The sequence below is a fragment of the Melozone crissalis genome, unplaced genomic scaffold (genome assembly GCF_028551555.1).
Source record: "Melozone crissalis strain CALT ecotype California unplaced genomic scaffold, PUWL_Pcris_2 ptg000061l_1, whole genome shotgun sequence".
NCBI lineage: Eukaryota > Metazoa > Chordata > Aves > Passeriformes > Passerellidae > Melozone > Melozone crissalis.
The window spans coordinates 9,667,164-9,693,725 of record NW_026535839.1 but is presented as its reverse complement, the minus strand read 5'-3'; the positions used below and the strand labels follow the sequence as shown (position 1 = coordinate 9,693,725).

The window sequence follows — 26,562 nt, the reverse complement described above, 5'->3', positions numbered from 1 at the left end:
GGCCAGCCAGAGCTGCTCTGCAATTCTGTACTAACTGTGCTGCTGCCACTCGGGGGCTCCTGCCCAACGGGCTCTGCTCACCTGTGCACAACAACCTCCCCAGGAGGATCTCCCCTCCATGGGAGAGGGTAACTGGCTAAGACTGGGTGTTCCTGTTCACACTCCTCCCCCACAGCCTGGACAAACACTCCAGGGTGCTGTAGTTTCCAAAGTGAGATGGATAAGTTCCCTTAAAGAGAGAGGGATAACACCCACCTCTGTAACACCCACCTCAGCATAACCCATGGACTGGGCCGTTATCAGCAGTCTGTAGTATCACATCTGTTTTTTTCCCCCTGGAACTTTAAATCTAATTAATCAATGGGCACATTCCTGTAATCTTAAACATTGAAACTCTATCCTGCAGCTGCTCCCAAGATATCTCTGGGAAACACAGCTCATCCTCAGGCTTGTCCCTGGGGAATTACTGCCCATGGAAAATACCCTGGAGTTAAATAATTCGTGTTCTCTATTGCATTAATTGGGTCAGCAGGGCTAACATGGCACTGACAGCAGTAACAGCACTGCTCTTGTTCACTTCCAGTGCAAGTCATGTTTGATACTGGACTAGTTAATGCTCATCCTCACAGTTGGTTTTTCATTAGGCAGATCAAAGACAGCTGTGTGCCCACATTAGCAAGTTCTCCATTGGATCCATTCTCCTCAGCTGAGACAGTGAGGCAGGAGCTGGCTGGGAGATGTTCTTTCACCTGTTCTAGCTGTAAAGGCTCCAGCAGAGGAATTGTCCCTTCAGTACTGTTAAGATGACATCTTGAGAGCTCTTTTGTTTGAGGATCTATTCTGAGGTGCTCAAGGACTCAAGGGAGGTGACATGAGGGATTTGTCACATGGAGAGAAAGAAAACCAGCTCAACAAACAGTGAAGACAAGATAGTGTGAGGAACTGAATCCGGACAACCAGGGGTAGTTAAAACAATCTGGATGTACAAGGTGACACCTGGAACTCAGGATAAATACTGGCAAAATTGTTACAGGATCTGAAGGAATCATGGCCAAACACAGCTACAGCAAGGATGATGTGTGACTTGTATTTTTGATACCCCCAAATCGTAACACACAAACGTGGGGAACCTGAGTGTTTCTTCCAGGAGGGACTAAGGGGTGCTGGTCCCTGCTCCCTAAGGCAGGTGCTGCTGCCTTAGGGACCTTCCCAGTCCCAGCAGATTTCTTGCTGGAAGAGCAGGGCTGGGGGAGGAGAGCTGCCCCCAATGGGTACTGTCCTGTAGAAACCCCTTTGGGTCAGTAAAGCCATCCCCAGCTGATGAGCTCTGTCACACTCCACAGAATGGGAGCATGGAACTGACTCTGTCACAACTGCAGGGCCATTCTGCCAGTCTCTGTCCCTGGTGTCTGCCCATGTTGCATTTTGTACTGCACTTCCCAAGGAGAGGTCACATCCCAAGGGGAGGTCACAGCCAACATTCCTCTCCAGGATCCCCATGGGCTGAAGTGTCATTGGTAGCTCTGTCAGGGCTGATTTTCCTTCAGCTCAGTGAGGTTTAAGGTGATCTGCCCTCCAAGGAGCAACAAGGCCTCTGAAGGCCTCAGGACTGTTCCAGTTTTCAAAGCAGGACCTCAGACACCCTCAGACCATCTCCCTCCAGCCAATCCCAGCCCATTTCCTTCCCTTTTCCTGAATGGTCGCTGAGCACATTTCTGCCCAGCTGTATCACTGAGTTGTCCTTGGAGGTGGGGAGGAATGGGAAGTACACTCACATGCAGAGAGAACTCAGAGCAGAAGAGAAGAGCTGAGAGCAAAGGCCAGGTTGGATGGTACTTGGAGCAACCTCTGGTCTAGTGCAAGGTGTCCCTGCCCATGACAGGGAGGTTGAAATGGGATGAGCATTAATCCCTTCCAACCCAAACCAGTCTGTGGTTCTAGGTAGATGGTACTGTGCACAAGGCTAGGAAAGTGCTGGGAAATGAGCTCTTGGAAGCTTGCGATTTTGGGATGAGAAAAGCCAAGACTGGTGTGAGGAGCACTGTCCTGGCAGAACACAGCCTGGGGCTGCCAAGCACAGTGGTGCTGATGTGCTCTGTGACACCAGTGCACACCATTGTCCCGTGGGCCCTGCGTGGGCTCTGTGGCAGCTCAGGAGGGGATCCATGAGGGGAATGCTTTAATCCTAAACTTGTGAGAGCCAGGCACCCACACAGAATCCAAGTACTTGGGGTGGTGGCTGGTGAGGAATGACCTCATGGGTTGCATTTTTATTATCCTTCCGATTTTTTTTTTATTTTCGAGGTGTTTATTATTATTATCTATATTATTATTTTAAAATTGTATTGGTTTGCTTTTTTATTATTATTTTCCTTTCATGGCTTTGATAACTATTAATTGGGGCGGGGGGCGCTTTTATTTTTCTTCTTTTTTTTTGGGTTTTTTTTTGTGTTTTCATTTTTATCACGGCATTGTGATGTTTACTCGTGTTCCATGCCTTCCTCCTCCTCCTCCTCTCCCTTGGCCGAGCCCCTCCCCGCGGGCGCCGCTCCCGGCCCGCTGGCGCCGCCTGGCGGCGTCCCCGCAGCGCTGCAGCGCCGCCCCGGCCCCGCGGGGATCAGGGGGCGGCGGGGCTGCCGGGACCCTCTCGTTACTCACAGACCTCTCTCTGCTGTTCCAGGAGGAAAAAGAAGTGCATTCGGTACCTACAAGGAGAAGGACGCTGTGCCAGCCCAGTTTCTTCCGATGGAAGTGCTATAGACTCCCCTCCATCCCCACCGGACGCACTCCGATGCATCCCCTCCGCCTTCCCGTCAGAGCAGCTCGCAGCCCCCGCCGACCCCGCGCACCGCGACCAGCCCGACCCCTGCCCCGTGTCCGCGCACCTCCCGCCCGCCTCCGGCCCCTCCAGACCCGGCGCCCGGCGTTGCTCGGCGCCCCCCGCCTACAGCCGCACCTCCTCGGGGACATAGTCCCTACCTGCCCCCGGACGAGGACCAGAGGCACAGCCAAATCCCCATCTCACTGTAAAACATGCAAAGTTTGGCCACAGGATGACTTAAGGATGATGGAAAACTCACTTGGTTGGGGTTTTTTTGGAGGGGAGGGGTGATAAAGATAGAAAAGCAATTTCAGAAAAAAAAAGGTAAAAAATAAGTACTTGCCAAAAGTTAAAGTGCTGATGAGTAAACAAGCCTTTTGTCCCTGCCCTGTGATGCTTTTTTTTGTTTGTTTGGGGTTTTGTTTTGGTTTCTTTTTTACTGCATTATCTCCACGCGTGGCAGAGAGCAGAGCCACATCCCCAGCTTGCTGCTGTAGGTGGTAGGTGCTGTCAGTCTAACCCTGGCTTCCACTCCCTGCCCTCCGAGCTGCTTCAAAGAGTAGTCACTCACAGATGTCCCATAGCCCTTACACCAAGGAGCTGGAAAAGCTGGAATAGGAAAATTTTTTTAAAAGCCCAGATGTCTGAAAAGGAAACAAAGCGATGCCAGCGTTCTGATCTGACACGGTAAAACAGAAATTAAATATTTAAAGCAATGAGGTGAATTTTTTGAACTTCTTGTTTGAGAACAGGAAGATGTTGTTTGCAGGTAACAGGTCTCTGTGCAGACATGTTCCCTTCCATGGTTGTACAGCAAGGCAGAGGAAAAGGGAGCACCAGCCAGGCAAAGGAGCACGGACTGGCTGCTGGAAGGGCTGCTGGTTGCTCAGGACACTGGGCAGGTGCAGCATCTGCCCTCTGCAGATGTGGATGGTCAGAAATCCATCCAGACAGACTGGCCACAGCCTCACAAATCAGTCTGTTGCTTTTGTGGGCTCTGATTGAGCTCTGCACCTGCACAGCAGTGAGCAGGGCAGGGCATGTGGGGAGCCAGCAGCCCCAGCAGCCCCAGGATCTCCCTGGCCCAGGGCAGAGACCCACGCTGGCCCAGCAGGTCCCTCAGGGGGAGGTGTGAGCTCTCCTGGCAGCACAGCAGCACTCACTGCCCTGCTCTGTAGCATCTGTCTGTACATACCCTTGGTGAGATAAGAACCCTCTTTGTCATGCTTCAGTGTAGAACTTTTTAAAAAACCTTATTCTAGCTTTTTGTAAAAGATTCTCCCTCCACCCCAATGACAATGCCAAATGTTCATGTATTCTCTCCAGCTTTACCAGTTTCTGGTATTGTATTTATATTTTGAGTTTGAAAAACAAAAAACACTGTGGATGGATTATGATCTCCATGAACTGATGTAAATCCCAAATAATTCCAAGTTCTGGATTTACTTCAGGTTTACATTCTTCTCAGAGACCACAGTCTAGTCCAGTGCAGACTTTTTTTCCTGTTTGAAAGAAATCTATTCCAGACTGCTGAAGAGAAAAATGACACCACACAGAGGTAGAGGGGGCACTATTTTTTTCTTACTTGATAGATGGGTTTTGGAGTACTGAATACAAATTATGTAGTAATATTATTGTAGAACTGCAAGAAATTTAAGATGACCTTTATAATGTATAAACTATTTTTATATTTTTTCTTAATGCAAAAACACAAACCATAATTTTTTACATTGGATTAAACGTAACTTTTTAACCAACTTTATGCCTCAAAGATTTAAAAATTAAAAAAAGCCAAACCTAACTAGTCTGTAGAGCAGCTTTGGCTTTAGTCCCTTTGTTTAGATGGTTTTGCTTCTAGTAGTGTAGATTTTTTATTTCTGGTTTTAGTTTTGAAGATCTAAACCTGTTTCTTTATTCCTCTCCTGTATAAACGTAACTTCAGAAGCACTGACAGAAAGCTATGTGCACAAACCTGAAAGTTTGCAAAGAGTCATTTTGAAGTTTGAATCATTTTAACCCTTGGAGAAGTAGCATTACCTGATGCAATGCCAACTGTACACTTTTGTACTGACTGCACTCAGAGGGTTAATTACATAGCACTAGATCAATATGCAATCTGCTCATTTTAAATTATTTTAGCAAGCTTAGCCAACAGCATGTTCTGGTGCTGAACAGAGGAACTCAGTAGACCTGCCAGACCTGATATGGTCTCTTTAATCATATGATTTTCAAACAAAAGAAACAGCTTTAAAAATGGTTGTGTTTCAGCTCATCATTTGTCACTCTGAGACCCTCTGCTGTAAGGTGCTTTAAGTGTCACCTCCTGGAAACACCAGAGATGACAGAGCAGCCACCACAGCCTGGTGTGCCCCATCCTGGGTGTAAGGCTGGTGCAACTCAACACCCAACTGCTACTGCATGGTTGGATGACAGATGGAACTTAGCAGCAAAGCAAAGGCAGGTAGAAAAGGCAGATGTGTCTAAATAACACCAGAGGAAATTTCAGGGCAAGTCCTGATCAGTATTAAACTGGCGAGGCACCCAGACCAGCCCTGGTTCATTTCACCCCCGGGACTTCCACCCATATATTTCAAGGCTCCTCTGGCCCCTCCATGGTGTGGAGTCCCTGTCTGCACCAGCAAAAGGCTCTCCTGCATTACAGCCTCCTCTCACCACTGTAATGCCACTGATTCCTGCCAAAGCTCCTCAGTGACACCGAACACCCCTCTCCGGGAGCCCCTGCCTGTGCCCCCGTGGCACAGCAGCATTTCCAGAGCCCCAGAGCTGGAGCAGTCACACTCAGCACTGTGTGCTCTGCTCTATACATACAGGCCAGAGCTCACCCTGTGCTTCCACTGCTGCAGGATAAACTCAAAACACCCACTTGTGATAAACTGCACCCAGTTTATACTGGGGAAACTGAGAAAATGTCATTATTTTTATTCCAAAACACAGAAAAGATACTGTTTGGCCACTCCTTTCCAAGACAAAAGAGCATGACTGACTTCTGTTCCATGGCCCCATGGCTGATAACCAATGCCAAAACAAAGTTATAAATACCCAAAAAAGTGTCTTTCAAACTGCCCTATGAAGTGTTGCTATTTTGTGTTAATACTCTTTTCTAATAAAAGGAAGACTTTGCCCTGAAGTTTTTATCTCAACAAGAAATTTTTTTTTAGTTCTTTTACAGCAGTTTTAACTCTTCCTGAAATACATATTTGAATTCCTGGAATCAGTCTGAATGTAGAAGTCATGGAAGTACCACTTCATTAAATCAAGTAAAACCACTGTATGTATGTAGCAGGGATAAATGTTTTGCAGCTGTACCTTCATTTGTCCAATGACTATCCATCATTTGTTGTAATTTTTTTACTTCACTGAGTTTGTATTTTTTGGCTTTTATGTTCAAAGTATGTTTATAGCTTTATAAATAAAGTAATTGCCAGACTGGCTGTTCAAAAGAGGCCACTGGAAGTTATAATGCTATCAAGCTCTCAAGTAACTATTTCTTAGCATTCAAGAGGATTCCTGCTTGCTTTTGTTTTTTCCCTTCAGCATTTGTATGTTTGAACAGTTTTTAGAATAACTGCCAATAACCTTCAATGGGTAAGACTGAAATACTAAGCCAAGGGTACAAAGAAAATACTTTTTTCCTACAATTCCTACTGACACCCAGCCTTGCTTCTCCCTACCCCCACAGTCAATCCCTTGAAAAGCCTGATCCCTGATCATGCACTGACTTAAAAAAAAAAAATTTAGGGAAAAAAACCCCAGCTTTAATACAAGTTAAACAGCAACAGAAAGTTTACCAGTGGGAATCAGTCTCAGAGCACACAGCCAGTGCCTGTCAGAGCAGCAAGGAGCAGGTTCAGCTGAAGCACAGAACACAGGCAGCAGCCACAGGACAGCCCAAACCCTCAGCACCTCCCCAGTGTCCTTCTCTACAGCTGAGCACTAGTGGTACTGCAGTGGCTAAGACAACTGAGAGATTCACAAAACCAGCCTTTTCCTGCTGACATCCCTGCCAGGCAGCTACAGAACCTGAATCTGGCTGAAGTCTGAGTCACTACTGCAGGGGAATGTCAATTAGAGCAAGTCAGTTGTATGCAATCCTAACTACCAAGACCAGCGAGAGCATTACAGATGTGACAGAGCACACAATGCCTTGAGCACACAGAGCAGCCCTCCTGCACCTCCACACAGGTGCCTCAGTGCCACCAGCCACGTGCCACAACCTGGGGCTCCAGCACAGCTCAGGCTTGGGCCAGCTGCTCTCACAAGTACCAGCTTTAATCCCAGGTGTGGTTATGCAGGCACAGCACAGCTGGAGCAGTGCAGTGAGGAAGATAAACTGTGTCTTTGTCCCTCTCTCACCCTGAAGCAGCATGAGGCATCCTGCAAGGCTGACAAACATTGACAATGGGCTTGTGACAAGCACCCAAAGGAATTTACACAGGCTGCTGCCACCAAGCACAATTACACCAGGCTTCTGAATGTTAACTACAAACAGCCACAGAGAGGACATTTTCCATCACATTTTCCTCTAGTAGCACTTCTAAACTGAGGTGCATTGTTTGCAATGCAGGCTGCTGGAAAGGCTTCAGCATGTCCAAGTGCAGCAGTGCAGTATTTCATGCCCACTGACAATGTCTGATACATCCAATATAATGCACAGCAGCACAAAGGCAGGCCCCACAACCTCCTGAGAAACCAGATGTGAGGAGAAGTTCTACCCAAAGCATGGGTTTGAATGCTGCTTTAGAGCAAATTCTGAATGCTTTCATAATGGTTACATCCAAAATGTAGGCAATCTTGGTAAGCCATCAAAAAATCTCTCTGGATATTTATCCATAACCCAACTTCATCTCAAAATTGTCCACTGTGTCTGACTGGTACCCTGCATTAGTCCCTTACAAACTTGACATCCGTTTTATTTCAATTAACCACTGCCTCAGTGCTATTATTTCTACACTCAGCAACAAGTGACAGTAAAACTGTCAAGCTCCAAATAACTAGAACCATTTGCAAACAAAAGTTTAAAAGCCCTTTATTAATTCAGAAGTGAAACACCAATATTTCAAGTGAGATAAGTATGTTTATTAAGGTTCATTCTACTCTAAGGTTTATACAGAGAATGGAATGCAATACAAGCTAAGAGCACACCTCAAAGATCTACCACACAACCATCCCCTACTCCCTATAAGGGAACTGTAAAAAAAAAAAAGTAAATCAGAAAACCAGTTACTGTTCAACTAGTTGCAAGTGGCTTTGTCCAAAGAAGTTAAGCTTGATATTGCATTAGCTTTGTATGCAATAATTAAGTCTCTACAAGCTGAAGTATCACATACAGAGGCAAAAGATTTCCTGTGGACACATGAAACCTTGTTTCCAAGAGCTACATCACAAGAGTCTTTAAAACTGCCTAAAAACCAGCCACTAATGGCATGCACAGGTCAATAATATTAACTTTGGTAATGTCAGTCATTTTTGGTCAAATCTGGATTCCACTTTAAACAGTAATATGTATAAAAACACACCCATCCTGTGCACAAAGCAACACACTTTATTTGCTATCACCTAGAGGCAGGTCTTCAAGACATGGCTGAAGTATTCAAATTCAACTGTCAGGAGCTTGTTTAGTTCTAAATCACATTTTCACTAGTCTATAAGGCAAGACTAAAAGGACAAGAAAGTGGTCAAATATTTAATTTTTTTTTTAAATGCAGGACAAGAACCATCTTGAAAATTATATAGCTTTAAGTAACACTTAACTTTTTCCACAATGCTTTTGTAAGAAATCCAGTAACTTTTTTATATTATCTAGTTCCCCAAGAGACCTTCTAGTTTGTTTTTCTTTCTGAAGTTATCAATACCCTGTAAAGACATGTGTTTTGCTCTTCTTGAGGGAGAAGTTATAGATGTTTTTATTTACAACAGAGTCAAACCTTAGCACTATATCTGGACTTCAACAGTTTAAAAGTGTAATGAAAATGACAACCTTAAGTGCTACTTCCCATACAGAATCCACACTTAGTTCAGTTTTATCCATTGCAAAGTAAAAAGACATCCAATTACACTAGTAAAAACTCAGAGATCTAGATCTGTACTCAAAAAAACACTACACATGCAAAGGGAACAACATCCTGCTAACACAACTTCATTTGCTGCTGCATTTGTCTAATATTAACAATTATGAACAGGGCAGTGCAACTAGTATTTGGAACAATCCTTACAGTGTTCGAGTGTCAGGCACAAAACTTCATTTCTCTTCACACCACTGGTTCTCTTTACGTACCTGCAAGAGCAGTTAACTGTCAGTATGTGGCAGTGACATTCTACGCCTTTGGCTGTGAATACCCACAAGCATTCAGAATTATTTACTGCACAGAGACAAACTTGGAGCAGCTTTATGTTTTTCACACAGATTTTGCAATTATAAAATCTGTCTTCCAAACTGGCCTGTTTATCAGTGTAAGCCTGGTTTTTCATGCCTAGGTTTGATCAAATCTGAAATTTTCTGACCAAACAAAGCAAATGGAATATCTGAAGTCTAAGCTGTTTATAACATAGCATTGAAAAATACCCTCAAAAATCTACAACTCATTGCCCTGTACTGAAACCAGGCATCGTGTTCTGCTTTCTCCCCAACTCTGCCATTTTGCAGTTGGTTTGTTGGTCAAGTTTTAAGATCAATGAGTTTGTTACTTAGAGAAGTCAAACTTACCTCTCCAGCCACATGCAGCAATGCATCTTCAGCATTCCCATGATAGCCCCAAACCAACTAAGACTGCCACAAGCAATCCTACCTGCTTTCTTATTAAACATGCTGGAGTTAGAAAAATCAGTACATTTTGTTTTGACCTTTTCAGGTAATGGGCTGCAAGCATGGTAGACACCAAAAAGTCTCCTGCTAGTAGCACCCCAATTATGAGGGCTTGATGCATTAGTTTACATTGATTGGTAACAAGTCTGCTGCATCACAAATTGAGTTATGGAGCACCACACAGTAATTCAGCACAAACAGCCATCTAAATTATAATTAAACCCAGACCAAGTACCTGTGCTTCTTCCTCTTCAGTGAAGTCATTCTTAATATTGAATGTCTTGCGAATTTCTTCTGGAGTTTTACCCTTGATCATGTTTGCCACTGTCTTGCACGTGACATCCAGCAAACCTTTGATGTCCAAATAATTTGCAGCCTGTCAAAGAGTTTTCAGATTTAAAGCCTCCATATCAATACTCTGTGTCTGTAGATGCACTACAGAAGTTAAGTTTACACTGAAATTTTACAATACTGTATGCAACCAGATCATCCCCACTTTGAGAAGCTTCTAGCTAAAACCTTCAGGACAGTACCTAAAACTTGCTTGCCAAATAGAAGGTAGTCATTTGTACCATGAAAAACACTCCTCCTGCTCCACCCTTTACAAATAGCTTTCAGAAGTCTGCAAACATCCAAGATCTTCAGTGTTGCAGTACTGTTAACCAGCCAAGGCAGGTAATGTTGGCTCACGGGTCCATACACAGTACAAATTTGACAGTCAAAGTCAGATTTTCATTTTTATGCAGATCTCCAGAACTCTGTAACTAGCAATAAGCCCTCAACTTGGACTTGAGAGCAACAAGAAAAAACAGTGCTATTTAGGAAAGTATTTTGATTGATGAGCAAGTATAGCATATATACTAACATTAGGCTAACAAGCATTTCAACATCCTCACCAACTTCAGCCAATACTCACCAGAACCACCTGCCCTCCCCACATCCCCCCTTTCCAATGAAGAAGTAACTCAAGAAGCATAAAGGCTTTATTTCTCAGGTGCATAACTTCACAGGCACAGGCTTTGCCCTTCTTGAGGACACTCACCAGGATAAGTTCAAAAAGTGTTCCTTGGTCTACTTTCAGAAACTCTTGATCCCACACAGGGATGTCATCTGTTCTCTTCTCTTTGTTCTCATCATCCTCAGGAGGAGGTGGATCATCCTTGTGATGGGTGCACCACTGAATCACCTAATTATGGTTTTGATATTAAAGTTTTATCCAAGTGATTCTTCCATGAAACCCCAACTATAACTTAACTTCATTTTGGAAGAAATTAGAACAATAGATCCCCAATCCCAGAATACAACAGCTTTCAGAAATCCCAACTGATTTAGTAGCATGTTAATTACTTAATCTTAAAAGCCAGCAGCTGGTGCTATGAAGTTATTAGTCCCTGTGCTAACATACATGGGCTGTACAAAGAAAACCTAAACCTCATTTTGCTGTATTTTATCTGTTTGCAGAAACATACTTTGTATTAAGCAGAAACTGCACAGGGAAAGAGAGCAGAGTGGTAACAGCTACCAGCAGGTCACATTCACCCCAGTACAAAGTTCAGCCAGCAAGTTTGCCATTAGTGTTGGTTTGGGGTTTGTTTTGTTGGTTTTTTTTTAGTTTGGGAACATGCAATCTCATGACCCAGACATAGAAAAGAAGCAGGGATCTAGTGCAAGCAAAATCCTGTTCCATTTCACCAACCCAAAAGACTTCACAAATTTAAGTTATTTATGTGTCTGTTCACTGGGAAACAATTCCTAACCCTGTATTTACCCCAAAACAGGCACAGTAGTTTGGTGCTTACTTTGGCACTACTCTTTCTATTTGAAAGCATAGAGAATCTTGGACACCACACAACTACACCTTTCTCCCTTAACCCAATGACCATGGTCTGTTAATGAGTTTAACACCACCAAGGGCACACAGTGTCCCTTAAGCACTGTCACTGCCACCCACTCTCACCACTGCCTGTCCCTTAATCCTTTCTCCAAACATTTGCATCTCATGAACAGCCACCTCAGTTCACAGAATCCAATTAAAGCCAGTGCTTTAACACCATGAAATGCCAGTGTGCAGAGATGCCCAGCACCACTTCCTTAGGAAGCCTGTCTGCCTTAAAGCTGCTGTTCCAGGTCACCCCTGCACACACTCTGCCATCACCCACCTGCCTCAGCACACGCACCCACGTTCATGCACCTTGATTTGGTTAAACTTGCAGCACATAAAAAATATTTTCTAACTAGTAGTTCATAATACCCAACTCCAAGATGAATTTTACATTTCTTTACAGCCATGGAGCACAACAGCTTTCACCATCTTACCTTTTTTAAGATGGCTGCATTAACATTTGGAAGAGGGACTGGGTCATCATCACCTTCATCATCCATTCCCAAATCTAAAAATGGAAAAGACAACTGAGCAATTGGCAGACAAAACCATTTACTGAACTGGGATGCTTCATCAGTTCTTCACTGTTTTGACAACACTGAGGCTGAAGATTGGTAACAAAGGACCTCTAAAGTGTGAGGTAAGGAGCTTTTGGAAGGCTGCATTACACATCCTAGGCTGTACCAAGCAGAGGTTAAGCGGCTGATAAGGCTGCCTCACCAAACAACAGTATCTACACACCATCAGCTAAGCCGTCACTTGCTAACTCAGTGCTCTGAATCTGAACAATCTGACAAACATTTGTGTATTTTACCACTTACACAGTTTCAACCCAGAAGTTCTAACTGAGGGCTCCCATTCCATTAATGATTAAATAAGAATTCAAATCTACTGTGGTAAATAAACACAGCATCTTGTCCTCTGCATGAGCAGGAAATACTGTAGCCACAGAAGTGCTGCTCCCAGGCTCTGAATCACTCATATTGATCCTGTACCAGCTGAAGAACTTCACATGGTAAGACAGCAGCACAAACAAAATCCTTCCATCAAAAACAGCATTTATAAAGCATGTTTCCAACACTCCTTGTTTTAAAAGTTTGTCAGCACACCCCAGAGAGATTTGGATTTGTCCCCTTGATATGACCAAGGAATCAATGTAAAAAGAAGGAGAAAAAGATAATTAAAGTTTCAGCTTGATACACAGAACAAACACCACATTAGCCATCTTTGATTAAAGAATGTGCTTTTTTTATTACCCAAATGCTACCAGTTGGATGACACCCTAGCTGTCAAAGACATCTTGGAATGAGTTACGTAACTGACTAACAATGCAGACCTTCACTCATGACATGCACAGATGAGCCAATTCTACATCACCAAGGAACCAAATTTTCAAGAACATACAACCATCATCACGCCTCAAATCTGTACGTGATAAATTCATGTACTTCTGTATTTAGACAAGTCTGCTACTGCTGCTATCAGTGGGATGCTAATTAACATTGCTTTTCTGTTTGAAATTACTTCACACATTCAGAACTGAAACACTGCCATTAAAAGATACTGAAATAATTCAAGCAATATCTGAACTTCAGTCAACTCTGCTTGACTTGTCACCATCACCTCTGAACCAGCAATTTTATCTGTTAGCAGAAAATGGGCATTTCAATGGTGGTCCCATGGTGCTCAGTACAACCCAAACTTTCAGCTCCTCCTCTCTCAGCTGCAGCACCCAACACACAAAACATTACCTGATGCTCAGCCAGCTGCACTGAAAATGCATTTCAGCTGTGCTAGCAGACTGGCTCTCTCCCAGGTTAGAAAGGGGCAAGTTTATGCTGGCCAGCTTACACACTTCCCATGAATAACTTCCCTCTATCTCCAACACTGGCACAACTCCTGCAGGACAAAACTGAGAATTGTGCACCCTAATGCATTCCATTTCCTGTTTGTGTTGCCAGCCACGTTCAACAGCATCTTATTAACAGAATAGAAGCATTCAATGCCTGACATTCAATCTTATTTTTACTGTTCTCATAAGGTGTTACAACCAAACATTTACATGCACGAGCATAATATTAACTACATGTGCAGAAATAATTGTTCCTAAGTTAATTCATGAATACATCCAAAAACTAGGAAAAGCCACCAGTAAACAATGAGGATCTGCACTGGAGGGATCAGACAGTTTGCTCTGCATCCCAGCCATCTGGCACATTTCCCCTCCCCCGCCATGAGTTCTTTTGTTTCAAATTTATGTCAGCAGGAGATCAGACCTAAGTATTTATCCCAAATAATTTACCAGCACTCACAACTCACAATGCAGGTTTAACTTCAGCTCTTTATTGCATTGATTTATTATCTCCCACTCCATACAAGTGATATTTACGTTCTGAGACTGGTTTGTGCGATTAAATATGCTGAAGTTTTAAATATTATTGATGTTCTGTTTGCTTAACTCTCACAAAACTGAAGCAGACTGCAGGCAAGGCAGTGGGCTGCTTGTATTTTACTGACCTCCCTACAAGTGCTCAAAACCAGGGCTTTTTCCAAGAGCACATCCACCCTGAACAGTTCCAGCTACAACAGGAGTTACAGCTGTTCAGGCAGGAGACAGAAGCTGCTCCATAGACCTGGGAATCCCTTTTCAGCACAGCACCAGCTTGTCTCAGCTCCTGTCCAAGAGGCTTCCTCAGGGTCTCACACTCTTACCTTCCAGCATGGTCTTTATAGTCACAGACTGCTTTGCAATTTCCACATCAACTTCGAAGATTTCTCCATCTGAGCTCTGCAGTTTAATTGAAGGCATCTACAAGACAAGGACAGTTATTTCCACACAACGTTCAGATGTTACATGTTCAGCTGACTCAAAGATGTGCATCACCTTTACTACTGAAACTGTTTCTTCCCAACAGCAGACAGCCCAGTGCTACTTAAGGTGCATTCAGATTATTCACTCCTTAAATCAACAGCCCTCAATTCATTAATCCCCATGTTCAAGAAACAAGGATTGACTGAAGTCTAACACAAACTCATTTCTTTTTTTAACTTGAAAGCATAAAACACACAGATTAGTCAATAGTGGTTTTTTTCCCAGTATAACACTACAGCTATCTTTTCTCTTGAAAAAAACTTCAACACTTCCAAAACACCACTTGCCTCCAAATCCAAACAAGTGCTACTCACTTCAACTGCTCAAACAATGTCAGATCTCAACAGCAGCTTTCAAATGATAGCCTCTGGAACAGAATCATTACACTGAGGCTGGGAGGAATTCCTCTAGATGGGCCAGTCCAGCCTCCCTTGCTCCAAACAGAGTTAAACAGACCAGGTTACTCAGGATCAAAGGCTTTCCTCTAGAAAAGCGTTTGGTTTTCTGAAGAGATTTAAAAGCAATAAACTCCTACAAGGAAGGCCTTCAGCACTCACTACTGCCCTTGCAAAGCAGGAAGCAAGGCCAGTACTTTGTTAGCATCTGAGACAACCATGCATTTTAACAAAGTTCCTGAAACAAACTCTAGTGAGACCTACAGTAAACAGGCAGCAGGCTTGAAAAATGTCATTACCAAAAACATAATCAAATTCTACCAAAAAAGCATCATTCCAGATATGTAACAACTGAAACCCAGAAGTGAAGCACATGACACAGCACCAGGAGATCACAACCTCTGGCAGACACTACACGTGCAGATTGTGAGGTACCAGTGCACTTAAGCCAACCAAAGGACACTATAAACACAACTGTCTGGCCACAAATTTTATAAATTTGTTCTCAACCAGCTAGTAGGATGTGTTGTAAGTAAGTTCCTTTACCACACAAAATATTTGTCAGCAGCAAACCATTGCAACAGTTTCTTTTCTTTTTGGTCCTCGAGTTACCTGCTTCAGGATCACTGAAGCATGTGTTTGCACAGCCTGCAACTACTGAGAACAGCTCTGGGAACAAAGAATTTCAATGGCAATTAAACTGGCAACCAAACCAAACTTACCAGCTGCACACACCAGTGCCTCACAGTAGCACCTGAGCTATCAACAGCTAATTAACTGGACCACTTGAAGCCAATTTGCATTGCCTCTTTCTGAAAGCTCAGGGTGTAGTGTGGCTGAGCCTGACAGCCCCGTGCAAACCCCGGCCACGGCAGGCTCGGCCAACACGCGTTATTGAGCGGCTCACAGCAGCGCCGAGTCCTCATTGCTTTAATTTCCATCTGGCAGGGAGCAGGCAGTCAATGTTTACACAGCAATGTAACCCTATATGACAGTGCTACTTCTAATTAAGATGGGTGTTCTGGAGGAACACAGTCATGACTATTCCAAAGGTACAAGTTTGTGCATATATATAAATATATACATATATATACACACACACAGAATCTGGGCTACAGCACAGCTCTGTGTTAGCAGTTTGAATGATGTTTGGGAAAAGTGCGGTAGGCACACATTTTAAATTTAATGCATCTGTTCTTGCAGTGGCTGCCTGGGAGCACTCCAGAACAAACCCAGCTCCATCGGCAGCCTCCCCGAGCCTGAGCTTACATAATGCTGCACAGCAGAGCCAGGCAGGGATGCTGCCTCAGCCAGGGGAGCCCCAGCAAGGATATTCCCCTCCTATCAGCCAAACCCGCTTCTAACAACACCTTCAGTTATTGCTGAGGGTCTGAAACAAGTAGAATCAAGTTAAGCCACTGCCTTGTCATTGACAACACATCAGAATTTCATCGATTTTTTTTTTTTTAATATCACTGAACTCAATTTCCTAGAAAACAAGAAAAAAAAACAGAACTAATTTTGAGCAAGCTGCAGTACGGCTCCGGCAGGTGACAGTCCCCGGGCAGCAGCACCACTGGGTGACTAAGCAAACCAGTCCTAAAAGCTTTATTTGACAACAGCACAACAGGCTGGGAGCCGAGCTCAAGCCAAACCTGAATTACAGCAGTAATTTACTCGGCTAAGCCTGAACCGCCGAGCTCAGCCACCTCCAGCCGCGCCTCCCAGCGCCATTCCGGGTGGATGCCCGCCGCTTCCCCCCTGCTCCCGGTCACCAGGAGCCAGGTAACGAACCCGCACCTGAGGCGCGGCCTCAGGGGGGCGGGGAGGGGGAGGCACAGCCGCCCGCGGGAGGCTCGGTCTGCTCGGAGGCTTCGCTCACCGCCCCCGCGGGCAGCGCTGCCCACGCCGCCCCCGCGGGAGCTCCATCCCCCTACGGCCCGGGCCCAGCGCACCGCGGGCGTTCCATCCCCGCACGGCCCAGGAGCGCTCATCTTTCCGCCCACCCCTGCCCCCGCCATCACGCCACGGCCTGCCGACCCTCCGTCCGCAGCAGGCCGGGCTCGCCGCGCCCGCACAGCTCCCAGCGCTGCCCCCGCGCCCCCCCGGCCCGCTCGGGCCTCACCGTGAGGCGGCGGCGGCTCCGCGGACAGACCGTGAGGAGGCGGTGGCGGCGCTCGGGCCCGACTGCGGCGGCGCTCTTATAGCGAGCGGGGGAGGGGGAAGGACCCGCCTCCCGCCGCCTCGCAACGCCCGGGCTGCCCGCCGCGAACGCCTGAGCAAAACACCGCACCGCGGCTCCCCAACGGCGAAATCCGGTACTCGCGCTGCCTTCCGTGAGGTGCAGAGCGGGGAGCGGAGCCGGAACGAGTTCGAGGGGGAGGTGCCGCCGGTGGAGGGTTTTTCAGGCAGCGACGGAGCCGCGTCAGTAGCCGCACAATAGAGAGGCCAAGGCCCCTCCCCGCTGGCTGAGGGAGCGCGCCCGGCGGGTCCGGCCGGCCCTGAGGGCAGCGCGGGGATCCCGGGGCGGTGCGGACTGGGGCCGGCTCGGTGCCCTCCAGCGGGCCCGGCTGGCCGGTCCTGTGGGGAAATCGGTCATTCAGGGTAACCCGGGCTCGCCCCACAACGCCCACGGTGCTGGTTTCCTTCGGGGGGGAAAGGCGGGGTGATGCTGCCAGTGTCTCTGAAGGCTTCCCGCAGGTAAACACGGTGAAATCCCATCGCCAGGTGCTGCTCCAGAGACGGAAGGCATTTTAGCCGAAAAACAACATTGAAGAACCGGCTAGTTTAAAATAGTTCCAACATCAGACAGCGTTCCTCCAGTGGAAATACGTGCGGGAGCTTTCATGGAGCCGGGAATGGATTGAGCTCCGAGTGGTGCTCACAGAGCTCAGTGCTGCTCACAGAACACCTGCCCCGGGTGCTGCCAGGAATTCAGACAGCTCTAGATCAGCCCTTGAAAGCATCTCCGGACACCAGCTCTGCAAGGAGCCCACGGCCGAGGAGCAGAGCAGAGCTGGGCACCCAAACACAGCCCAGCGGAGCTGGGCACCCAAACCTTTGTGTTAGCACAGCCCCACCTGCGCACTGCCCCCAGCACGGGTGACAGCTGATAGGTCACCACTGTGTGCTGGAAAGCACCAGGTACAGGGTTTTCAGGGAAATAAAAAGGGTATGTGAAGGGTTTTGCATTGTGAGGAAGGGCAGGGTAAGAGCCCTCACGTCACTGTCACAGCACACACTCCGTGCTCTGCTGCTGAGCCCAGCTTTGTGTCAGCTCTCCATGGCAAAATGGCATTCAAGTAGGCAAGGTATTTACACAGTGACAACACAGGATTCTCAAAATTTGCTTTACTTCCAATCCTAAACAAAAATGTTTAGGAAGCAAAAAGCATGTTTTCACATCACTCCAATGCAGACACAGCCAGGGTGTCTGTAAGCACACTGATACCTGCAGCAGCACCACACTGTAGAGTGCAGCATCATTTACAGCCTCAGGCAGCACCAGGGTGGTTCAGCTTGGACATCAGCAAGGATTTCTTCCCTGGAAGGGTTGTCAAGTACTGGCACAGTGGTGGAGTCACCATCCCTAGACGTGTGCAAGAAACAGCTGAATGTAGCACTGAGTGCTCTGCTCTGGTTCACAAAGTGCTGATCAGTCAAGGCTTGGACTTGGCAATCTTGGAGATGTTTTCCAACCTTATGTTGGAAACCAACCAACCATTCCAAACCAATGTTTCTGTGCTTAGTCACAGGTTTCCCATCTCTTGGGGTTCCAGAGAGTCCCAGGCTGTGCGCCCCACACATTAGGGAACAAATCCTTATTTTCTAGACACACTGGAAAATATTTTCTAACATGAAGAATTTTCCCAGGACTCAGAATTTCATAGCTGAGAATCTTGTTTTGCTCAGTTCAGTAGCCAAGCCTGGCCTTGGACACTTCCAGGGATGGGGCAGCCACAGCTTCTCTGGGGATCCTGTGCCAGTGTCTATCTCACATAACAAGTGAGACTACAATTAGAAAATATTCAGTGTTAAATACTTTGTTCTTTGGGGCTGTTTCTCTGGAGAGATGGAGCACTCAAATAGATTCTCAGCCAGAAAGGACCTCCTAGAGCTCAACTGATGGCCTGGGAGTTCTACATCAGAGCATATCACTTAGAAGAGGCCTCTCTGTAAATTCCAAAGAACTGTTGAGGTGACTGCCTGACTTGGGAAGTTTATTCCAGGGGCTTTAGGATGCTGAGCAGCTGGTTAGAGCAGACTTGGATACAGCTCTGAACAACCTGATCTCTCTTTGCAGGTGGATCCAGGTCACCTCTGTGGTCCCTTCCAGGCTGGATTACTGTGTGCTCCCCTGGAACTCATCCTAAGAGCTGAGGGAGCAGCCAGGTGATGCTTGGCAGCAGACTTGGACACTAACAGAAGTTCCTCAGAGATCCTGGCGTTGATAACCACTTAAGCTCTTTGTTCACCATTGAATGGGACCTCATTTTCATTTTGAATTTATATGTATCTCATGAGTAGAGTATGAAACCTCCAGACTACATCTAACATGACTTTCTTATTGTACCAGCATCACATTTACCTGTTCTTTCTTCCTCAATTACACCATCTCATACTCCAGTGCCGAGAACCACATTCAGTGCACTAAAAACCACTGCCTTTATTTTCCTTAAATTATTAATTTTTATTTATATTAAAACTCCTTGGTTCAGAGAATCAGACAATAAGAGAAGGCGGCCAGTGGAAAACCTGTCTACAAATCCTAAATCCCCTTTCCCCATGTGGCCAAAGAGCAAGGTTTCTGATTTGGCTGGTGACCAGCAAGCACAAGCTCACAGACTGCAAATCAGGCTCAGCAAAGGGGGGGATGGGTTTGCTCTCAACACAAGACAAATCTAATGGAATCTAGGAACAGGCAGAAAGCTAAATTCCATGCTTAGTTATAGTTGTGGATAAATTTAATTCAAAACTATACTGCTGATTATACTTGGTACAGCTCTCTACAGCTTTCCAAAGGAGGAAATTCCATCCTCAGTGAACTTTGGAATCTACTGTTGAATTAGAAGTTTGGGAAAGTTAAAACAGCAAAAACACCCCACACCCCCAAAAGAGGCAGATGGCTGCGCCAGATATGCAATAATCACACACAGCACCTCCCACTGTGCCCTACATATCACACAACCACCCTGGCCAGCCCCTCCAGCTGCTCCTGTTATCTGCTGGGGCAAGCAGCTGCTGCAGCAGTGATAGCCCAGCTCCTGTGGGCCAGTCAGTGGCAGTGGCACAAACCCCAGCCCTGGTTAATCTGCAAGGCAAAAACAAGATTGCTTCAAAAAGGGGTGGCCCAATTTCAATTGTTCTGCACACAGGTAATGGCTGCACTGCAAATAATCCTAAAGATGAGCATTGCTCCCCTGAGTGCAGACAATCACACCAGCACCAGCCACGGGTAAGTTACAATTAAGGGCCTTTGACCACTGAGAACATGGAGGAGGAAGGGAGCAGCTTAACACCAAAGCAAATACCTGAAAAGATTGGAGCAACTGAGCTTGATTTAATGCTTAATCAGATCCAGAAGAGCCCTGACCTACATATTTATTCACAGCATCCCTGGGCTGCAGGCACAGCCAGTTGAACAGCCATGCAGCTGCAGGGGGAGGGAGTTTAACGTGCTGAACGTGAAGGAGCAGCCTCCTGGACACAGCATCTGCTCCACAGCCTCGTGTTCCCTTCTTGGATGCTTCTTTCAGGCAAAAATTAATGTGCTCCCCACTCTTCAGAGCACCTCACATTCCACTTTGACAGAGAAACAGGATTTTTTTAGCTGCTGGTGGTGATTTAGAGACTATGGAGATAACATACTGATTATTTTTCAATACAAATGTGATGTGGCATTGTCAAAAATCTAATGACAATCAGTCTTGAAAGAGCTCAGCTTTGCTCCATCAACAAGTTGGGAAAATCCACAGGAAAAAAATCCACAAAACTCATCCTGAATTCACTGAGGGAGAGCGAGCCAGGGAGAGAGCCAGGTCTGACCACAGAATCTGAAAAATTACCTAATCTACATGTAGGGGAGAATGAGACTTGCTGCAAAAATCATCCTTTTTTTTTCAAGATTACAAAAGATGAGGAGCATTTTTTAAAACAAGCAGCCACATCAAGTTTGAAAATAATTGAACTGATTGGTTCAGCGTAAAACCAGAAAACATCAGAATTATTCATGTGAGAGAGATGGTAGAAGGACACTTAGAGCTCAAAGGCCTGGGTCACTGTTTTTTAAAGCAGTCTTGGAACAATGCAGCAGCAGAAGAGGAAAATTCTTGTTCTCAGTACAAGTCTGAAAAAGCTAATTATATAAAAAGCTACTTATTGCATTTCCACTTCATCAAAACTTGCCTTAAAGCAGCATCCTTGAGACAGTGTCACTTTTCACAGAAGTTGTACCCAGCAATGCAGAATAGTGGGTGGCAGAGCCCAGCACCTGGGTGAGAGTGCAGCCCAGAGAATCAGAGAATCCTCAAATGGTTTGGGTTGGCAGGGACCTTAGAGCTGACCCAGTTCCAGCCCTCTGCTGTGGACTAGACCAGATTGCTCAAGGTCCCATCCAGCCTGGCCTTGAGCACTTCAGGGATGGGGCAGCCACAGCTTCTCTGGGCAGCCTGTGCCAGGGCCCCACCACCCTCACAGGCAGGAATTTCTTCCCAACAGCCAATCTAGTCCTGCTCTCTCTCAGTTTAAAGCCATTCGCCCTTGTCCTGTCACTCCAGGCCCCTGTCCCAAGGCCCCCTCCAGTTCTTTTGTAGCCCTTTTAGGCACAGGACTGAGACTTGGCCTCTCAGGTCTCTCCAGAGCCTTCTCTTCTCCAGGTCAGCACCCCCAGCTCTCCCAGCCTGGCTGCAGAGCAGAAGGGCTTCAGTCCTCAGAGTATCTCCAGGCCTCCTCTGGTGTTGCTCCAGCAGCTCCATGTCCTTCTGATATTGGGGATCCCAGACTGACAAAACCCAATAACCAAATCCTGTCAACAGACACCAAGTGAGATTTTTTTATCAGCTTCTATTCCTTCCTCTAACAGCACTCCCATTCCCCTTATATAACAATGAGGATTTGAGATAGTTTAAAAAACTGAAGATGAAGAGGAGGAAGACTGGAAATAGAAATACCTACCTCAAACCTATTTGCAGCACCTATATCCTAATCTCACCCTCACTCCACCTCCCCATATTTAAACAGTGATTTCTGTACCAGTTCTGCCTTGGCATCCTCTGAAATCATTGGGAGCACTGTGGGGGAGCCAAGCCCGGATCCTCCGGCTGCCGAGGGCAAGGATGACCTGTAGGGGGATAGAATATAAGAAAATAAAGATAGTATAAATAGTAATCTTACCCCTAAGGCGTTGCAGCTGGGCCAATTATCAAAGATTAGGAACAGGCCTGACTTTAACAGGCCACAGCTGAGACCAGTGAGAAGCAGAGTGCTGTAAAGGAGTGGGGTAGCTGGGTGAGAAGGAAACTGGAGTCAGTTGGGTGCTTTGTGAAGAAGAAAGAGTCAGCACTCTGAGTAGCTACCCATGAGAAACACCAAGAAGGTTTGAAACTTTTGTGATAGGAGACAACAGTATGGAGCCCCTACAATGAGATGACAACAGTCACCCACCTGCAGCTCATTGGAGGCGGTCCATGTCAGCCTGGCCCACGTCAGAGCCGCTCCATGTCAGCCTGGCCCACTGCAGAGCGGCTCCGTGTCAGCCTGGCCCACGTTAGAGCCGCTCCATGTCAGCCTGGTCCACGTTAGAACCGGTCCGTGTCAGCCTGGCCCACTGCAGAGCCGCTCCATGTCAGCCTGGCCCACTGCAGAGCGGCTCCGTGTCAGCCTGGTCCACGTTAGAGCCGCTCCATGTCAGCCTGGCCCACTGCAGAGCCGCTCCATGTCAGCCTGGCCCACTGCAGAGCGGCTCCGTGTCAGCCTGGCCCACGTTAGAGCCGCTCCATGTCAGCCTGGCCCACTGCAGAGCCGCTCCGGCCCGGGCGGGTCACGGTGCCCGGTGCCGCCGGGCGGGCAGCGCCACGCGGGGGCGCCGGGGCTCGCTCCGAGGGACGGGAACCCAGCGAGCTCAGCCCCGCAGAGGCGCTCCCGGGCATTCCCGGGAAAATGGAAAGCGCAGACTTTCTGTAGGTGGCCTTGAGAACGACCTTCAGTGGTAGCGTATAAAACTGTAAAAATCCTTGATATAAACACAGGGGAAGGGAACTGGGTTAGCTTTACAGGGCTGCCTGGCACTGGTCTCCAACGCCGGAGCCGTTCAAAGCCCAAAAAGCAGATTCTGGGCTGGTTCTGACGGCACGGATGATAATGAGCAGCTGCTTTGAGGTTTCAAAGTCCATGGGAATAAATACAGTGTGTTTCAGAAGTCAGCATTTTTAAATGCATTCAAAACATTTCAAAAACAGATTCCAGGGGAGAAAAGGGACAGTCCAATAACATTTTGAGATGGCTGAGCTAAAGTTGGATAAACTCATGACCAGACAATCAGAACCCATCAGCAGCGTTTCTCTCTCCCAGGAGGCCGTGGCACCCCCTCCCCTGGGACTGTCCCTGCTCCAGCAGCAGCCGGCTGTGTTCCTCTTCCCCGAGGACAAACACAGCAGTGGAAAAGGAGCAGAGCTGCCTGAAAAGTGGGTCAAGCGTGGAATGAAACACCCACCATAGGATACTCCCAGGCAGGGCTTCTCCAGCCGTGTGCTTATCCCCCCCCACCCCCCCATTTTCCTTATGAAATAAAGAAGCAGAATAGAGCAGCCATCACTGCCAATTCCTGCACTGATGCCACTATAAAGGTTTTTCACAGCAAGGTTTAGGGTTAGGCTGGTTGTACGGGGATATTTTCTCAAACTCCTGAAAAATAAAGGCATTTGGGAGCCAGGCTAAAGCCTTTCAGCCCAATTGATCATGCAATTATCAATGTAAACAGGACACTCCTCTTTTACAGTTCAGCACTTTCAGTTTTAAATGCATAAACTGGAAAACAGCTTATAGATTTATTGAAATTAAAAACCAAACTAACTAAAGCAACAAAAACAGACCATAAGCACCTAACCTCAAAAATCCCAGATGTATTTGGGGGAAATCTACTGAGGAAGATGTATACAGAAGTCAAGACAATCAAAAGCAAAGACTTATATCATTGCACAAGGTTGTATAAATTAAACTGAGTAGATGCAAAATGGAGTGTTCTCCTCAAAATCACTTTCCTGCCAAGTTCTCATGTAGGATGCTCACCCTGATCATGCTGCTCCTCCTCCAATTAGCAGTCCCAAGTACTACTAGCAACTAATGTTTTATACATTATTTATACCAGTAGCAATCATTTTAGTCTCCATCTCAAAGTTCTGTTCACCAGAGAGTAATTAAGAGATCAGCAGTTCAACTCATCTTAAAGACTGAAGCTTTTAAGCTCCAGCACAGGTTTTAAAAGGCTAAAACTTGCAGCACTGCTTAATTTAAAACCAAAAGTGTTGTTTCAGCCTTTTTCCCCTGTCCGTATGCCAAAGCACTCTGGTCCCTTGCTTGAGAAAGCAGCCTGCCTTTATTCCCATCCAAAAGGAGTACAGCCAAATGAATTAGAGCACCAAAATAACTTTTTGTAAAACCACAGAAGGCTGACTCATGAACTGCTGACTCTGCAGAGCTTTGTTGGTGTGTTCATGGGTACTGAAGGATTTCTACACAGTCCAGTGTGATTTTTACTAAACCCTTTACCTGTTTCCAACCTTCTCCCAGAAGAACTTGCAGAAAACCAATACTCTGTGTCATGATGCCATAGAACACAGAAGGCACCCAATGCCTTCTACAAGGCTTCAAAAATCACTGCTTGCAGACATTTCACTCCAAAAATTCAAGCTCATACAAACCATGAGTATTACTGCAAAAAATGGAACATGTAAAAAGCCATTTCTCAGGCAAAATTTGCTCTAACCTACATGGCAACCCTTAAATTAAGAGTTTCCAGGAGTGCTCTGCATCCAGACAAAACAAGCAGCAATTAAAGCAATAAATGAGTGTGGAACAGGTGCATAAGGAGGTGATCAGAGTGGAGGCACATCTTCAACTCACTGAATTTGGAGCAGCATTTAATTTGAAATTCAAAACCATGATCACACTCGCATCTTACAACCATTTTTCTTGAATGAGTACCTATTCTTCAGCCCCCTCTCAAGGTCACAGCTCCTCCAAGAGCAGGAACTGCACTCCAGTATTGCTAAGGAAAAGAATGTGTTTATTGAACTATGAAAAAAGGCCCAAAATAACCCAGCACTATCATAGCAGTTTGGTTTTGTCTTGTACAGGAGGAAATCCTTTAAGAGTCAGGATAAATTTTTAAATTGTCAGAGCAGAGACTTGTCCCAAGGTCCTTGAAACACAACTGTTTTCTAAAAAGGACTCGGTGCTTCAGTTTACTACTATAAAAATCAAAATAAATCCCATGGAACATGGATTGGTCGGTATTGGCACCTCTCGGCAGATTTGTGTCACTAGAGGAGCTTTGGACAGGAACTGGTCCAAGACAGAGGCAGGTGAAATGTCACAGCTTCCATTGGCAGGATGTCCCCTCAGCACCTTTTCCACAGAGCAGAATTTGTTCTGTTACAGACACCTGGGGAAGGAGGTAATGCTCTCTGCACTCCCCCACACATCCAGGATCCTGCCAGGGTATGATCAGACCTAAACCAGGTAACATTGCCCAAGCACTTGGGACAGGGATACCGAGTGTGTACAGCAGCATCAGCAGCCAAAACAATCCAAAATGAGCCCCAGGTGAGAGTCACACACGTTGGTTACCTTGGACAAAAACCCACCTGCAGCAGCAGCTTGGGCAGCAACAGAGCAGGGACTGGGGCAGCAGCCAGCCCCAAACTCCAGGGATCTGCGAATGGGGGGCCATAAGTAGAAGAACAAGGGTGGAAATAGGCAGAAGGTGTAGAAAGAGGGTGAAAGAGGGAAAATCTGGCAAATCGATACACCTCTGTATGTATAGAACACATATTTTGTCTGGTTTTGATTTAATAGGCCCTTAGTTCAGCACAGGCCGGCAGCAGTTTAGGGTGCTCACTTTGCTATGACATGGCCAGTGACTTCTGCAAAATGGAATTGGGAAGTTCAAAACCCTCCTCCTTTGTCCATCAATATTCTCCTGGCTCTATTCAAGTTTTGAGAAAGAAGTAAAAAGAGAAAGAACAGCTCATAGAAAAGTATAATTTCATTCCCAACTGCCTTCTGATAACCTAAACCCCAATGTCAGCCCTCCCCACTAAGGACTGCATGTGACATTTCCCCTTCACCACTGAACCACCACAATACAGGAGTTCCAGCTGTGCCTCTAGTTTGTATTGCATGGCAGGCAGTGTGGGGATGGGAGGAATTACCAGTGAGCGCCAAAACCTGCTCATTTCTCTGCAGCCACCATGGTCACAGGCTGAAGTAAAGGAAGTTTTGTGCAGTTTTGTACCCATCAGCTACCACTAAATCAAACCCCAATTGTCTGTATCTTTGTTTCTTCCCTTGCATCTTCCAAACATGAGTGCAGCTGGTCAGTGCTCCATCACAGCAACGTATGTTTTCTTCACAATGTGGTTTTTGCACTGGAATCTTCACACAGACCATCACAACATAATTATAGAGGAAAGCACAAAAACTGGAGTGACTCCAACATTGTCCATGGACTTTACTAACCACTTGGATTTGTGTACAGAAACTGAAGCAAGG

At 46.2% G+C, this 26,562-nt stretch overlaps 2 protein-coding genes across 4 annotated transcripts in view; one reads left to right on the top strand and one right to left on the bottom strand.

Moving 5' to 3' along the window:
- Positions 1 to 3,685, top strand: part of TCF7 (transcription factor 7) — a 70,270-nt gene extending 66,585 nt beyond the window's left edge. For 2 of the 3 annotated variants that reach the window (XM_054288076.1, XM_054288075.1), the window contains exon 11: positions 2,681 to 3,685. In XM_054288076.1, coding sequence (XP_054144051.1) covers positions 2,681 to 2,972 — 292 coding nt within the window. In that variant the 3' untranslated portion in view covers positions 2,973 to 3,685. The remainder of the gene's footprint in view (positions 1 to 2,680) is intronic. The other variant, XM_054288078.1, reaches the window with a different exon arrangement.
- A 4,167-nt stretch (positions 3,686 to 7,852) lies between these two features.
- Positions 7,853 to 16,974, bottom strand: SKP1 (S-phase kinase associated protein 1). Its single transcript, XM_054288138.1, has 6 exons — positions 16,919 to 16,974; positions 14,239 to 14,335; positions 11,961 to 12,034; positions 10,687 to 10,830; positions 9,880 to 10,020; positions 7,853 to 9,116 (listed from the first exon to the last, which is right to left on the bottom strand). The coding sequence occupies exons 2-6, from the start codon at positions 14,333 to 14,335 to the stop codon at positions 9,081 to 9,083; spliced, it is 492 nt and encodes a 163-aa protein (XP_054144113.1). The 5' UTR covers positions 16,919 to 16,974; the 3' UTR covers positions 7,853 to 9,080.
- Positions 16,975 to 26,562: the final 9,588 nt, after the last annotated feature.

Coding starts and splice junctions, on each gene's coding strand:
- SKP1 (XM_054288138.1), bottom strand. CDS start 14,335: ATGCCTTCAATTAAACTGCAGAGCTCAGATGGAGAAATCTTCGAAGTT. Junction 12,035..14,238: donor TATAAAGACCATGCTGGAAG/GTAAGAGTGTGA, acceptor TTCCATTTTTAG/ATTTGGGAATGGATGATGAA. Junction 10,021..10,686: donor CACTTTTTGAACTTATCCTG/GTGAGTGTCCTC, acceptor ACTCTTTGACAG/GCTGCAAATTATTTGGACAT.